This window comes from Agelaius phoeniceus, chromosome 1 (genome assembly GCF_051311805.1).
Source record: "Agelaius phoeniceus isolate bAgePho1 chromosome 1, bAgePho1.hap1, whole genome shotgun sequence".
Classification (NCBI taxonomy): Eukaryota; Metazoa; Chordata; class Aves; order Passeriformes; family Icteridae; genus Agelaius; species Agelaius phoeniceus.
This window is the reverse complement of record NC_135265.1, coordinates 130952000-130966657: the sequence shown is the minus strand read 5'-3', so window position 1 is coordinate 130966657 and position 14658 is coordinate 130952000. Positions and strand designations below refer to the sequence as shown.

At 39.3% G+C, this 14658-nt stretch overlaps 1 protein-coding gene across 2 annotated transcripts in view; it reads right to left on the bottom strand.

Moving 5' to 3' along the window:
* Positions 1 to 8354, bottom strand: part of RGS22 (regulator of G protein signaling 22) — a 60198-nt gene extending 51844 nt beyond the window's left edge. For both annotated transcript variants that reach the window (XM_077187509.1, XM_077187510.1), the window contains exons 1-3: positions 8202 to 8354; positions 7545 to 7573; positions 4887 to 4949 (exon numbers count right to left, since the gene is read on the bottom strand). In XM_077187509.1, coding sequence (XP_077043624.1) covers positions 4887 to 4949; positions 7545 to 7573; positions 8202 to 8226 — 117 coding nt within the window. In that variant the 5' untranslated portion in view covers positions 8227 to 8354. The remainder of the gene's footprint in view (positions 1 to 4886; positions 4950 to 7544; positions 7574 to 8201) is intronic.
* Between the last annotated feature and the right edge of the window lie 6304 nt (positions 8355 to 14658).

Below are 14658 nucleotides of genomic sequence, written 5' to 3'. Positions count from 1 at the left end.
CGAGAATACCAACAAATAAGAAGTCTACAGACTTTGCAAACGGTTTCACTTGCAGGAAATTCTCCTCCCAAAGCCAGTATGACCAATGTAACTCAGTGTAGTAATCTCAGCTTCAGAAAAAAATCTCTGAGCAAATAGCAAAAAGCTGTTTTCAGACTGTGGTACAGCAGTACTATTAAATAAATAAACAATTGCATGTACTTTTTTGACAGCAAAGAAATTTCTTAGCTGTCAAATGCACATTGAATATGGTTTTCAGCTGAAAAATAAACAGAATACATAATTCTGAAACCTGAAGTTATACACTTAACTGAAGGGAAGACAAATTTCTCTCAGTCCTCCCATAGCAGAAACTAAAACAGCATCCATCATCATGTTGCCAGGATATCAGACATATAAATCTCACTGTTCTCTGTCTTAACAGTTTTCAGATACACTCAACTTCGGATACAATTAGGAAATGTGTAAATATGCTCACATCCCAGACCCAAATAATGTAGTTTGATCCCAAGAGAAACAAAATGACCACAGCTTGGCTGCTTCTTAGGTTAAGGGTGGGAGTGAATAGAGATCTCATCCAGGAGCACAGCCAAAACTTCCTTAAGAAGGGTATATGTATATCATAAATAATGTCAGTGAGAGTCCACACCAGAAAAGAATTTGAGCAGCTCTATGAAGTATCTGGAAAAATTCACACTACACATGGTCAATGAAAAATCTCCCACTGACTTCAATGAGTCCAGAATTTCCCTTCTGTTGATGAGTAAGACAAAAGACATAATCACATATCACAATCTATGATGTACTCTAAAGAACATTTAGAGTAAACATACTATTAATAAGGAATGTAGTCAGGAATGCTTTGTTTGCTTCCTTCAATGTCAAAGATATGATGCAAGTTTTAGTGTTGGGTAAGTCTCAACATAACATGCAGGTAGGGCCTTACTTCTGTCAAAGCCTTTCTAAGGGAGGTTACATTGGCAACTGCAGCCTCCCTCCTCCCACCTGGAAAAGACAAGAGGAAACTAATGAGCATGCACTGATGCCTTGAATTGATTATTTGATGCATGGAATTATTCAAAGTTATCTTCAAAGCAGTGAAGAGCCTGAACTGTGCTGCAGAGTGGATTGCTTTTTTGATTTCTGCCCTTTCTGTAATCTGTGACTCAGATCAAGCAAGATTTTCTTTGTGACAGCACTAGGTTCTCAGGACTTTCTTCTTCAGAAAGGCCAACTGGCCTAAGCTTTGTTACTTGGGCTTTAATTTTTTTCAGAATCATCACCTGCACCAAATGCTGGACCCCAGACTACCTGGAGGAGAGCTTTTACAATGAGAACAATGTTCAAAAGAAATATTCTTCAAATCTAAAGTTGATCAAATTATGGCCACTTAGAAGATTTGTGCTGCAAGGGAAACCAACAACCAGGGACTGACCACCAAATTGTCATCTCCTGAATGTGCATCAATTGAGGCACAAGGTAGCACTTTTGTCTCCAGTGCAACTCCCTGAGGTTGCAAAGAGGAGGAGTGTGCCTTCCTCAGGATCACTGGTAACTGGAAAATGACAGGTAAGACCCAGCATGGACTTGGGATGGAATGAGTAGCAAGCAGCTTGTAGAGTGCAGGAGAAACAAGTTGACATTACTGTGCTTGCCTTCAACACTGAGCTGGATGGCAATTTCTGACTCCTGAATTTCCATTCCTGACTAAACATATCCTTGGATGTTTTTAGTACATGGATCAGAGATTCAAATTCTAGCCTGAACTCCTAGAAATGGAAATGTGTCCAGGCCAATGTTTCTCTTAAATCTTTCATTTTACATTAGTTACTAAGGAAGGTGTAACTCGTTTGTGTGTCATGTAATTGGTTTCTGCTACTGTGAAATCACCGCACTACTGGCAGCAAGTGCCCTCCTGAGGTTTTTTGCATTATGTGTTTCAGAAATACTTTCTGTAAATTACACTTTATTACAGTATATAGCTCTTTGGAGTACCTAGATATTTATGTCAGATTACATTGAATGTCACTATAACAAGAGGATCACTTAAGGGATACACTGTAAATCAAAGGAAAAAAAAACATTAAAAACCTGCTGTTGTTATAGCAAGTCCCCAGTGATACAATTTTCCATATGCTAATGGTGCATTATAAATCAATGCAGAAGCAGTCCCTCAAAATAAGCATATGCTCCCCCTCATTTCTTGTATCAAGTCTCACAATATTTTCAGTTTAACTTGTTGCCTAACTACTAGCACACCTGGGTAATGCTGTTCCCAGGCAACAGTGTATAAGCACAACAAGAATAAAGCAATGGAAATTTCAATGCACTGTTTTAGTAGAAGCCTTCTGAGAAGGAGAGGGCAATCAGGAATGTAAGGTATTCAAACCACAGAACTCAAGGCATTAATAGAACTTAATCCTGAAGAGGATAAATCCTTAGGAAAAGATCAAAGAGAAAATAAAACCAATTATGAGAACATTACAGTTAAAAATAGCTAATAGAGCATCTGTTTTCATGAAGATATGTAAATATGTGGAAGAGAGACCATGTGTCATCTTAGAAACCTACCAAGATTACCAGCATAAACCAGTGTTTACTCAGGAGTGACTGTGAACTCTTTTCTGTGGGCTTCCAGAGACATCAAGAGTGCCTGGACAATTGCTGCAGTTCAGAGCTGCTGAGCTGTGCCAGGACTGTGGGCTGAGGAGCCCTCTGAGGCCAAGGAGAATTTTGGCCTCTAACAGATGTCCTGAAATTTGTGTATGTCCAAGGAGATCGAGAGACTAAAAAGGCTGAACTTCTTACCCACTCCATCCTCTGCAATTTGGGTAAAACTTGAAACATTGTTTCCAAATAAGCAAAGGCATGGAGGATGGTACTCCTGTGCTAAGAACAATCTAGTACATAGAAGAAGGCTGGGTTTAAAACCTAAGTACTTGGGCTTGGATTTAGGCAGATATCCTAAGGCAGCTGTGGGGCAGGGGCTGGGGGAGTTGAGGTGTTGGGGAAAGGGAAAAAGCCAGCCCTCTTACCACATGATTTGTTCCATCTGTGTATCTCTAGCTTTGTATACTCTTCAGAATCTTGCAGTGTGGTGAAAGCACGTAAAGACTGAGCTCCTGAAAGAAGTCAGTATCGATGCTGTGCACAAAACTCACACTCTGACATGGAGTTAATACCTCCAAGGTTCTATTTTAGGATTAAAATTTGGAATGAGGAGCCCATTCTACCATCCTTAGTAGTACAATTTCCATGCGGTGTACATTTACACAAATCTATGATGTGGCTTAGAGAGACAGCTACGTCTGGTTCAATTAAGTAAGCCAAATCATTCAGCTGTGAATCACAACTGAACTTATTTCATTAGTGACCTCACCAAGCCACTTTGTAGCTCCTTTGAGGTCCAAGGAGCATCAAGAAATATTCTGCTCTCTCCTAATGCTGGCAGTGGTTCCTGCCAAGCAAGCTGTAGAATGGATACATGTTCTTGTAGTGTAGCCTGTTGGACTGCAGTGCCTTAGGAGGGGGACAGGCTGCAGGAGCCACAAGTGACCCTGTGGAAAGGCCTGTGCCACCTGGCAAGGGACTGTGAGTGTAATGTGTCAGGGCCAAGACTACTAAGATGAAGTAGGATGAGGTTGCCACATTGAGGGAGCAGGACTGTACACGTGACTCTCAATAGAGTGTGGGGAGCCAGGCTAGTTGATAGGGAAAAGGAGCAAAATACAGGAGAACTGCTTAAATACAAGGTACTGGGTATGATGGTCTAACTGTAACTGGATCAGCACACAGAATACAGTGTAAGGCTGCATCCTTCTTGCTGCAGATGGGAGAGGAAGAGGAGGGAAGTGCTAACTTTGAAACCTTCCAAGCCATGAAGAGAAAGAGTTGTTTCTTAAGCTAAAATGTCAATTAATCACTGAATACATTGCCAGAAAACTGTAAAAGGACCAACATTTGTTATGTTGTCATGTTGTAACACTGTAATAGAAGTGGACACCTTTTAAAAAAGTATTTATGTGTCTTTTTCATTTCCTATTAATATTATTTTAGTGCACTGTGATTTAAATACATAAATTCTTAATTATGTAAGTTTAAATACATAAATGACCTATGGATATTGGTGGACAACAAGCTGTCCATGAGCCAGCAGTGTGTCTCTATGGCCAAGAAGGCTTGGTGTACATTAGGAAGAGGACTGCCAGCAGGTCAAGGGCTCTTCAGCACAATGGGAGACATTTGAGCAGTCCAGCAGAGCTACAAAAGTGATTAAGGGACTGGGGCACCTTTCTTATGAAGAAAGGCTGAGGGAGCTGGGCACATTCAGCCTCAAGACGAGACAAATAAGAGGGGCCCTTATCAATGTCTATCAGTATCTGAAGGGAGGATGATGCCAGGCTCTGCTCAGTGGTGCTGAGCAATAGGACAAGAGACAACAAGCAGAGACTGATGCCCAAGAAGTTCCACCAGAACATAAGGAAGAACTTCTTTACTGTGTGGGTGACTGAGCACTGGAACAGACTGCCCAGAGAGGTGGTGGGGTCCCCCTCACTGGAGATATTCAAAAACCATCTGGATGTAAATCTGTGCCACGTGCTCTGGGATGACCCTGCTTGAGCAGGGAGGTTGGATCAGATGACCCACTGTGCTCCTTTCCAACATGACCCATTCTGTGATTCTGTAAATTAGTAAGAGAACATCTGCCCCCAGAAGTCCAGATAACTGGGCTATTCTTACTGATAATAACACTGAGCAGTAAGAGTTGCTACCATTAAAATGCAGATATATGGCAAAACATAAAATTTTCCAAGGTGGATTAAGTTACTCTTAATCTTAGTAAGGCTTTTCTTGTATTTTGCAAGGGATTTCTGTAAGGTACTTACCGGAAGACTTAAAAATTCATTAAAGAAATCCACAAGCATATCATCTGTGGCTAAGCATTCTTCCTATAGAGAGATAAAACCACAAAGCATGGCTTGTAATAATCTGCACTAATATTTAAATGCACTATTGCCTCAAACAATATTTTTTCTATGAGATATGACATGGAAGATTTTGCAAAATATTATTTCCCATTTTTGAGAATATAGTCATTGCATCACTGTTATATTCTAGTCATTGCACACTGCTAAGGTCCTTAGCAATTTAAAATGCACACATGAAGGTAAATCCTTTACAAATGAATTTACAGATAAAGCCTTCATAAACCAAATAGCTTCTAGATGCTAAAACTTTTGAAAAAATGTGCATAAGCTACCAGTCCAGAAATTCCCCACATTGTACCTTTCTCTCTTGCACTTGGGAAGAGGGGAGTATAATATTTCACCAGGGCCACCTTCTGCTCTCACCCTGCTGCTTGGGGATATTTGGGGACTAAAAGGGAGTAAAATAACCTATAACTTGGCTCAGCAAGCAAGCAGTGTATGCCATACTTTGAATCTGACAGAACTGGGAGGCTTCCTGTTGTCCTAATCAGAAGTGAAGACTGCATCTACAGGTGTTTTTGTATCCTTTCTGATGCCTGCATTTTAAATCCTGCTAACATGACACAAAAATTGTATACTAGAAGTTGAATATTTTTGCTGTTGACAAATCCAAAAGTATGGCTCCAAGTCTTACTTTTACTGACTCAGTATCTCCACCATCCCCATTTCAATTCAACAGAGGGTAAAACTGGAACATTATTCCACTGGTCTTCAGATATGTGTCTTCAGTATAATGAAGACAAATAATATTTAATAGTTTAATTTTCCTGAACATTCTATGATTTCAGCCTTGCAAGGCAAGGAGAATGAACTTAAATTTAATGTATTTGCCAATGGCAGCAAAGGTGTTGCAACACAAATCTTTTTTCTCTTTCTGAAGTTGATAGCATTGAACTGTGCTAATGAGGAATAGCATTAAAGAGAGGTTATGCACAGGGTACAGGCAGGCAGTATCTTGATCCAAACCCCAGTGGTCTAACCTAAATGCAGATAGCTTGTGCTCAGATAAGGAAGAAATCTGAGATAGCATGCGTGACAAGTCAGGATTAGACCTGCTGGTGTTTGTCTGGCCCTAGTCTGCCAGCACTTACTCCTTAGCACTTGTGGTTGCTGTGGTGACTAATACAGCACAGGCAAGGTAGCCCAAGACCATTCCTGGAAAATGCTGCCAGTGCTGAAAGCAAAGCTTTCATGCCTTATTTGTATCACAGGCCCATGGGCCAAAGCAACTGCAGTGCCATGGACCTAGAGATGTTTGGGCACTGCTTAAATAGAGGAATGTACCAAAGTGTCTAACCCATTTTGAAATTAACAGAGAATCCTCTTACTAATGTCAATAGGCAATCAAATCCAGAAATATCAATTCTGCAAGTGTTAACACAATTAGGAAAGGAAATTAATTAGAAACAAGCTATAGTCAGGCTCATGTTTGGTTTGACACTGACAAAGATGAATCTCGAGATAGGACTAGATATGATAATACATGATGAAAATATGGTTTCAAATGACTTATTAAAAACAATTAATTTATTATTGGCTGAAGTATAAGCTCTTTAGGAATACGGAGGTAACATGTTTTTAATTTCCCAAGGATATAATCCTCTGTAGTCCCATAAAACAGCAAGAAATGGAAACACAGTGGTTGATTAATAGATAAAATGCTTATGATATTATTAATGTGTGCTTTATTGCTTACTGCGTCTACATATTATATACTTTCCTTTGGTTTTTGGAGAGTTTTTTGTAGACAGCTTTATTTTCATTTAAAGTCAGTTGCACTTTCTTATGTGCACATTATAGGTTAGGGAGTTGCACGTACAATACTATAGCTTAGATTTTTGTGCCAGAAAGCATTTGGTTTCATTTCTTTCCATGCCATTTCTCCTGCAGCACAGTCTGAATTATGACTAGAAAAAGCTGCCTTAGAATTGCAACTGAAGGTTAAGGTGTGCTAGAAATTGGTCCAAAACTTGCACTTTTGTTGGTTCTGTTTATGGCAATAAACACTATAAATAAAAAAAACAGTATCTAGAGATTCCCAAAAGCAATATCGACACATTTATACTTTAAAATACGTGGGAAGTGCCCAAAAAGCACTAAGTTACAAAGGCATCCAAAACAAGGAATAGGCAAACATCACCTGAGCTGTAACAGTAAACATGTCATTTCTTATGAGGTAACAGACAAATATATATACCTTTCAAACAAGAAGAAAAACATCAGGGAAATCCTACAATGAGCTATGAACAAAGGGCAAAAAAGGCAAAGTAAGGAAATTGTTAAACCTGTCATGTTGAATCTTCCAGTTGTTTGTTTCCTTCCTTCATCCTAATTAATTTTCATTTCCATCTTTATTCTCCATAGCCTTCTGTTACTTTTTTTTCTAATTATTTTCAAACTAAATATTCTGTCTGACAAAATTTTAAGAAATTGCTCATTAGTCTACACTTACAAAAAAAGAAATGGGAAAACAATGGTTTCCAAAATGGTTTTTTGCTTTTTTTGCTCCATTGCTGCATGATGAAAATAATGACCAAGCCTTATAAGCATACTTACTAACATTTCTTCTGTTATACACGGAGGTTCTGAAAAGAAGATATTAAATATCATATGTTATCCAAGCAGTACAGTTAATCTGGTTCAACTACAATACAACAAAAAGTAGTGAGGCATGACAACCCTCCTGGGTATTCTGAAATAAAATAACTTGGTCTGAAGAAATAAAATAAACTAAGAATATGCTGTAATGTTGATCTGTGCATGAAAAGATTAACTATCACAAGAATTATTTAAATAAAAATCAAGTATTATTTAAATATATTATTTCTTATACATATCAGTTAACTTCATGTCACCTTTCCTCTGCAAAATTGATAAGTAGAAGCTTGGTGGTTTAATGAAAATACAGATTTGTATGAAACTCAAAGCTTTGAACAGTAAATATTACAAATCATGTGATAAAATTAAGAAGAACCAGCTGTGTTCCCGAATACTCAACTCTCATTCATTCTAGAATATTGTGACTTTAGTGATGCCATTTGAGGGGAGCAAAGTTCTCTTCGGAGTGATGAGTTCTGCCGGGCAACTTTACACCCGGCAGTTCAAAATGCCCCTCTTTGGAGCCACCGCCTCTGAACCTGAGGCCGCCACCGTGGGGCCCGAGCCCCGTGCGACACGGAGGCGGCCCAGCGCTGCGGGGACAGTGCCACGTACCGGTGGTGAGCCTCTTGGAGCGCATCCTGCCCCGGTGAGATCCCGGGGAGCGGCGGGAGCGGCTCCTGCCCGGGTGAGATCCCGGCGAGCGGCGGGAGCAGCGCCGGGGCCGCCGGGCCCGGCCGGGGCCTGTGGCCGCCACGCCGTTGCCATGGCGCTGCAAACACGGCCCGGGCCGTGCACCGCGCTCCCTCAGGCAGGGCAGTGCCGAGGGAGATAGCTGAGAAGCAGGAATCTGAGGATGCTTGTAGCCAGAAATGAAACTAAGCACTCCCAGAATGTTCGTTTCTGCCTTGGCTCCAGCATGGAAGAAAAGGTCACGTTTCTGGTGGGCTCACCGAAAGCTGTGTGCAAAGAAGGAATTCAGGGTCCTATATGAGGATTTCAGAGGGATTTAGGTGTTTCACAACTGGGATCTGAAAACCATCCTACCTAGCAAGTACCTTATCCCAGAACTGCATAAATCCTTCAGGATTTTTTGGCATGAAAGTTCACTGAAAGGTTCTCTGCCGCTGCTTGTTTCCAGACCAGCACTGCTTTTAGTAGCTTGGCAAAGATCCCTCTGGGATGAGTTGTACAAGATGTCATGGATGCATGAAGGGTACACGAAGGGCTCCTCTGAGAAGCCTAATCCATCAGCCAGGCTCAGGAAGTGCCCAAAAGGCACTAAGACCTTGCTATTCCCAGAAAACTGTCATTTGTGCCCCCTTCACAGAGCAGAGTAGTATATCCAGTTGTAACACTCAACTGTGAAAAAAAGTTGTATTTTAACTCATACATGACTTTGGTGGAATCCATAGTAAGTAAAAACAGAACAAATGCACATGCCTGGGGACTGCAGTTTAAAGTCCAGAAGCTGATGAGTGTTAATAATGAACAAGCAGCAAATCTGTTACCATAGAGGCAGGGAAAATGGCTTCATCTCCTAGAAGCGCATGATATTTGCACCCTCTACTCCAGATGTGCATTCCTGCTCTGGGGGATGCCTGCCCAAACAAAATCACTAGTCCAGTTGCTAAATGCCAGAATAATACTACTTCTAATTGTCTTAATGAAATATTGTTAGCTGTGTGATTAGCTTTTGAGCTAGTGGTTTGGGGGGAAGGGGTATCCCTTAAGGGGACAATGGTATTTCCAAAGGCCTAAAAGATAAGCTGAATAATGTGTTCTTCAAGATACACATTTCAGGCAAACATTTCATATATATATATATATATATATGAAGAGCATATTCAACAGAAGTAAAGAATAAAGTTACCTATGGACAATTAAAATATCAGTATTCTGATGAAGTATTGACTGTTCTTACATTCTCTGTATGCAGACTCTATTCAATAAGACATGACAAATATTAAGTTAGCATTGAATTTCCTAGTGCTGTGTATCAGGACATATTCTATTGTCACTATGAAATATTTCAAATAGTTAATATACGAGAAATTTACTATACGGAAGGGAAATATGCATAACAACCCATAAAATGCAAAGTTAAACCTTTCCAACAGGTAGAAGAATTGCACTTCATTGTATTATGGGCCTAGATTGTCTCATAACCAAACTACTTAATATGATTTTAAATGTTTAACCTAATGTTCATTCCATTCATTTTCCCCCTGCCCCTCTTTCTGATGTAAGTATAAACATAGTCTGCATTGTATAACTTTCTCCTAAACTTCCCTAATTGCTTGCAACTTTTGAAGAAAAAACAAAAGAAACATTATGAATGACCCTTTTTAAAAAAAAAAAAATTAGAAGTGGAAGGTACAAGACAGCTCAGAAAAAAACTGAAGTTTGGAAGTGAGTCAATTAATAAAAATAAAATTTAAAAAGGTCCTTTTCCTCCCCTTCTGCCATCAGCTATATTTTGACATAAAACTCCTAGGTCTTTGTGCTGTTTCAACATGCTTCAAAGATTACATTTAGGATTAAGCTCATCAGAAAATATACATTGTAGTCTCTCATGGAGAATCTATCAGCAGTCATCTCTTTTTCATTATTTTAGTTAACAACACACATCTAGATCAAATACCTTGTGTGTGTGCATTCCAGCCCTGATTTTACATTGCCAGTTAAAAGTTCACCAACTAGTAAAGCTGAGATATAAAGATCAAGCTCATTTTCCTTTTTCCCATTTTTCTTTCCATGCTCTTAATTTATTTTAATTTCTATTATTATTATTATTATTTTAATTTTTATTATTACTTAGCAGACCTGCAGGCCTACAGGATGTTTCATAAATATAGTCAAAGCTGTGATCTATCCCAAAAAGCATCTTACCCTGTAGTAAAGATGAATGGCTAGACAGGATGGGGAATAAGTTCTAAAAAAGGAGATACCCATAAAATTTTGGACAAAATAAAGAAAAAACACTAAAATTAGGCTTAAAATTGTTAGAAATTTTAGAAAATGGTGATCTGTCAGAAGGCCATCACAGAAGATGCTGCACTGGAAGACAAAAGAAAGGAAAACATTGATTGGTCCACTTCATACCTGCTGGCATTTCCCTCCTCTGCTTATTTCATTTGGAGAAGTGAACTTTCACTCAAAATTTTAATCTGTCCTCCACAAATTTCTGGAATTTATGTCTGTGAGGGTCAGGATTTCAAGGTATTGCCCAGGCAAAGCAGATCAAAACTGCTGAGACAGGTTTGCCCAGAAAGAACCACACATATTAGCTATGCCAGCTTGCTGGATGAACACGCTTCCTTGGGACTCAGGTATAGACAAAACATAAACTGGATTGCTTTACTAAATCCAAATGCACACTTGTGTTTGTAGGTGCTAACCTGTGCTTGATTCTTGGCAGTGGTCATAGGGAAATTATGAATTTTCACATAAATAATTATGCATTCAAAAGATAGCAAATACTCATTACAAAAATGCAGATACAGCTCTAGAGAGACACTCATGGACAGCTATTGATTTTCCATAGAAACCTCCCCCCTCTCAGATATAAGTGGGCATTTCTTGCTGTGATACCTTTAATACCTAAATATTTTTTACAGAAGTCTGACTTCAGTTGAATATAACCACAGATTCTTTTTCACATGATTACCAGGGAGATTTTAGTTTTGCATCTGGTAGCTGCAATCACATACACTGAAAACAGGTGCTAGGAAACCTATTTAAATATTGACTGCAGAAGTGCCAAAGTGGGAGTCATATCACAAGAGAGAAGCACAAGTCCAGTGTCAGATAGCTGGCCCTTAAATGCCTTAAATTATTCTGTTGGCAAAAACACAGAGGCTGCCTGTGGTGATGGTACAGCCTCTGTGTTGAATCTGATAGTCCCAGTTTACAGGCACAGTTTAATGCAATTCTGTAGCTGTCAGAAAAAATCAGTGCAAACACCTGAGGAAACTATTATTGGAAATATGAGCAGTCAAAAGAATTTGAAAAGGAGAGAAATAATATTCCTGAAGATAGTCTAGGTTAAAAGCAAAAAAGCAAGTGGTTAATAAATATAAAAAAATAAATAAATTTGGAGAGGTCAATAGCACGCTGGCCTGTATCAGCAATAGTGTGGCCAGCAGGACCAGGGCAGTGATTGTCCCTCTGTACTCAGCACTGGTGAGGCCACACCTCAAGTGCTGTGTCCAGTTCTGAGCCCCTCACTACAAGGACACTGAAATGCTGGAGAGTGTCCAGAGAAGGGCAGTGGAGCTGGGGGATGGTTTAGAGCGCAAGTCCTGTGAGGAGCAGCTGAGGGTGCTGGAGTTGTTTAGCCTGGAGCAAAGGAAGCTCAGGGAAAGTTTTATCACTCTCTACAACTACCTGAATGGTGGCTGTATGTAGTGAGTTGGGGGTCAATCTCTTCTCCCAGATATCAGGCAATAGGACAAGAGGAAACAGCCTTAAGTTGTACCAGAGGAGTTTTAGATTGGCTATTAGGAAAAAATCTTTCACCAAAAGGATTGTCAAGCGCTGGAACAGGCTACACAGAAAAGTAGTTGAGTCACTATCCCTGAAGGTATTTAAGGGACTTCTGATGTATCATGACTTCTGATGTGTCATGTGTCACTTAGGGACATGGTTTAGTGGTGGACTTTGCAGTGCCAGGTTAATGGCTGGACTCAGTGATCTTAGTGGGCTTTTTCAACCTAAACAAATCTATTATTCCAGAAACAGTAAAGGAAGAAATGGGACTTAGCTTGGGGCTATCAACATTAGAAGCCTTTAACTGGAGGAGACTTTCAGAGGAAAGTCCAAAGAGCTTTACCTCTACAGAAGTCTTTATTTGGATAGTCACTGGAGAATACTTCTTGACTTGTCCATGTTGCCAACGGCCCAAGGATTCCTAAAACAATCCTAATTTATCAGGACAATGTAGAGGTGTCTTATCAAATTTAAAGGCCTTACGTATGGTTTGACTTCCATTTGCTTAAAATGGGTCTTGAAAAACATTAGGGGGATACAGAGACATGCCTGGAAGATGAACCAGAATTTGGAAGGACTGCTTAGCAATTTATGATATACATTTGTACCCTTACTACCTCCTACATGCCAAGTAGTGTATATGCCTCTGCATACACACCTGCAGTCATCTGAGGTCTTTATAAATTTCTATTATTGTCTTAAGATGTAACTCCTAGAGCTTTAGGAGAATTTCACACTACCTTTCCTAATTTTGGAAAGGAGTATTAACACTTAATTGAAAAAGCTATTTAGCAAAATTATGAAATAAAATTATTAGAAATAAAAATAGAAATATAGAAATTATTTAGAAATTATTATTAGAAATAAAGTAATTCTGCAAAGACAATGAAAATCAGGAAAGAATTACTAGAGCCACAGCTATCAAACCATGTACAAGATAAAAACATTGACATGGTGCATAAGTCTATAGCAAGGCAGAGATAATTTTTTGCTAGCAGCGCTACTATAGTTAATGTAGCATATCTTTCAGCTGAAACATAATACAGATCAGAAGAAACTGTGACAGTTATTTCTCACAGAGATTTCACTGTCATGGGATGTATCCAGAGTTTTGGCACTGTGTACAAAAGATTGCATTGTTATTGTCTATTATCTATTTTCCATGTAGATAAACTGGAGTCATGGTTTGTAATACATTTTGGCTGCGCTAACTTAAGCTTTTCCAATGTACAATCACTTCCTACTTCTAGTTGCGCAAGTAGATTTCATGACTTTTTTTTCTGGGGTTACTCACAGCTTGGTTTATGACAGGTCAGTTTCTTGACCATGCCTTAACAGGTGTTCCAGTCCACCAAAGATCCAATGCAAGAGGCATAATGAAGAGGCTCCAGCAGGTAGCAATAGCATAGCCAATAATATCAAACGTCCCTTAGCAGATCATCTCCTGGCAGTAGGTGTCAAATACCAACAAGAAACACTAGATGCATGCATGTGTTCCCTGTCTTGCTATCAAGCAGGTGTAAACATCAGCCCCCAAACCCAGGATTCCCCAGCTGAGTTAACCAAGTGAAATATTACTGGTGCATCAAATCTGGATAGCAGCAGTGCTGTTTGAGATAAAACATCTCACTGATCACCAGTTCCCATATTTTTGTTACATTGCTGTGGCTGCTGTAGAGATCTATAATGAAATAGATTGGGAGAATGAGCAAGTAGAAAAAAAGAATTAGGAGGAAAAAAAGAAAGATATTCCATGTTCCTCCACTTCAAGAACACAGCAGTGTCTACTCAACAGGTTCTGAGAATTATATGAGAATCCATAACTAGAAGTGCTCCTTAAGATTTCAATAATGCTTCAGAAAAGCATCCAAAAATTATAGCCATCTTATTTTGTAGGATTTTGCTTTCCTAACTACTTATTGCTCTCCTAGACTCCAGGAGTACCTAGTTGAAAAATAAAGAATGCTTTAAGTTATCAAATTCTCACCCAGTCTTCATTAAACGGACTGAAAATAAAATAAAATTAAAATGCTGTCTGTCATTCTGATATTGTTTCAAAAATGTTACATGGGAATACTTAGACTTTTCCAATTTGACTCTAAAAAAGTTAATGCATTCCCTTTCTTGTTTACTAAAGCCTTAAGAACATCATTTAAGTATGTATAAAATGCATACAATGTTTTTCCTGTGGTCATTTAAAAGTCATAATAGAGGAGGCACTTTTATTCATACTTCATGAAACCATATTGGATTTTATTATCAAATATATTTTCTGTACTTGGGGAATAAAGTCCAGAGCTTGCACCTAGCTGAAACTAGGAATTCTCAAATGTTTCAACTGCAGCACTTGCGTGAAAGAGTTATGTTTTGTACTCTAGACTGACATGGAGACCTCTGGATAATCCATGTCCATGGCTGCTAGAGGAACTGAGCCAGGAGGCATTGTAATTCCATGATCTTGCTGTAATTCAGGCCAGTCTGTAATTCCACGATCTTGCTTGGTTGCTGTAGTAGCTGGCTGTGGGCCCAGCACAGCTTCACCTTGTAAAGGAGGCCCTGGAGAAGTAATACCTGGGATTGC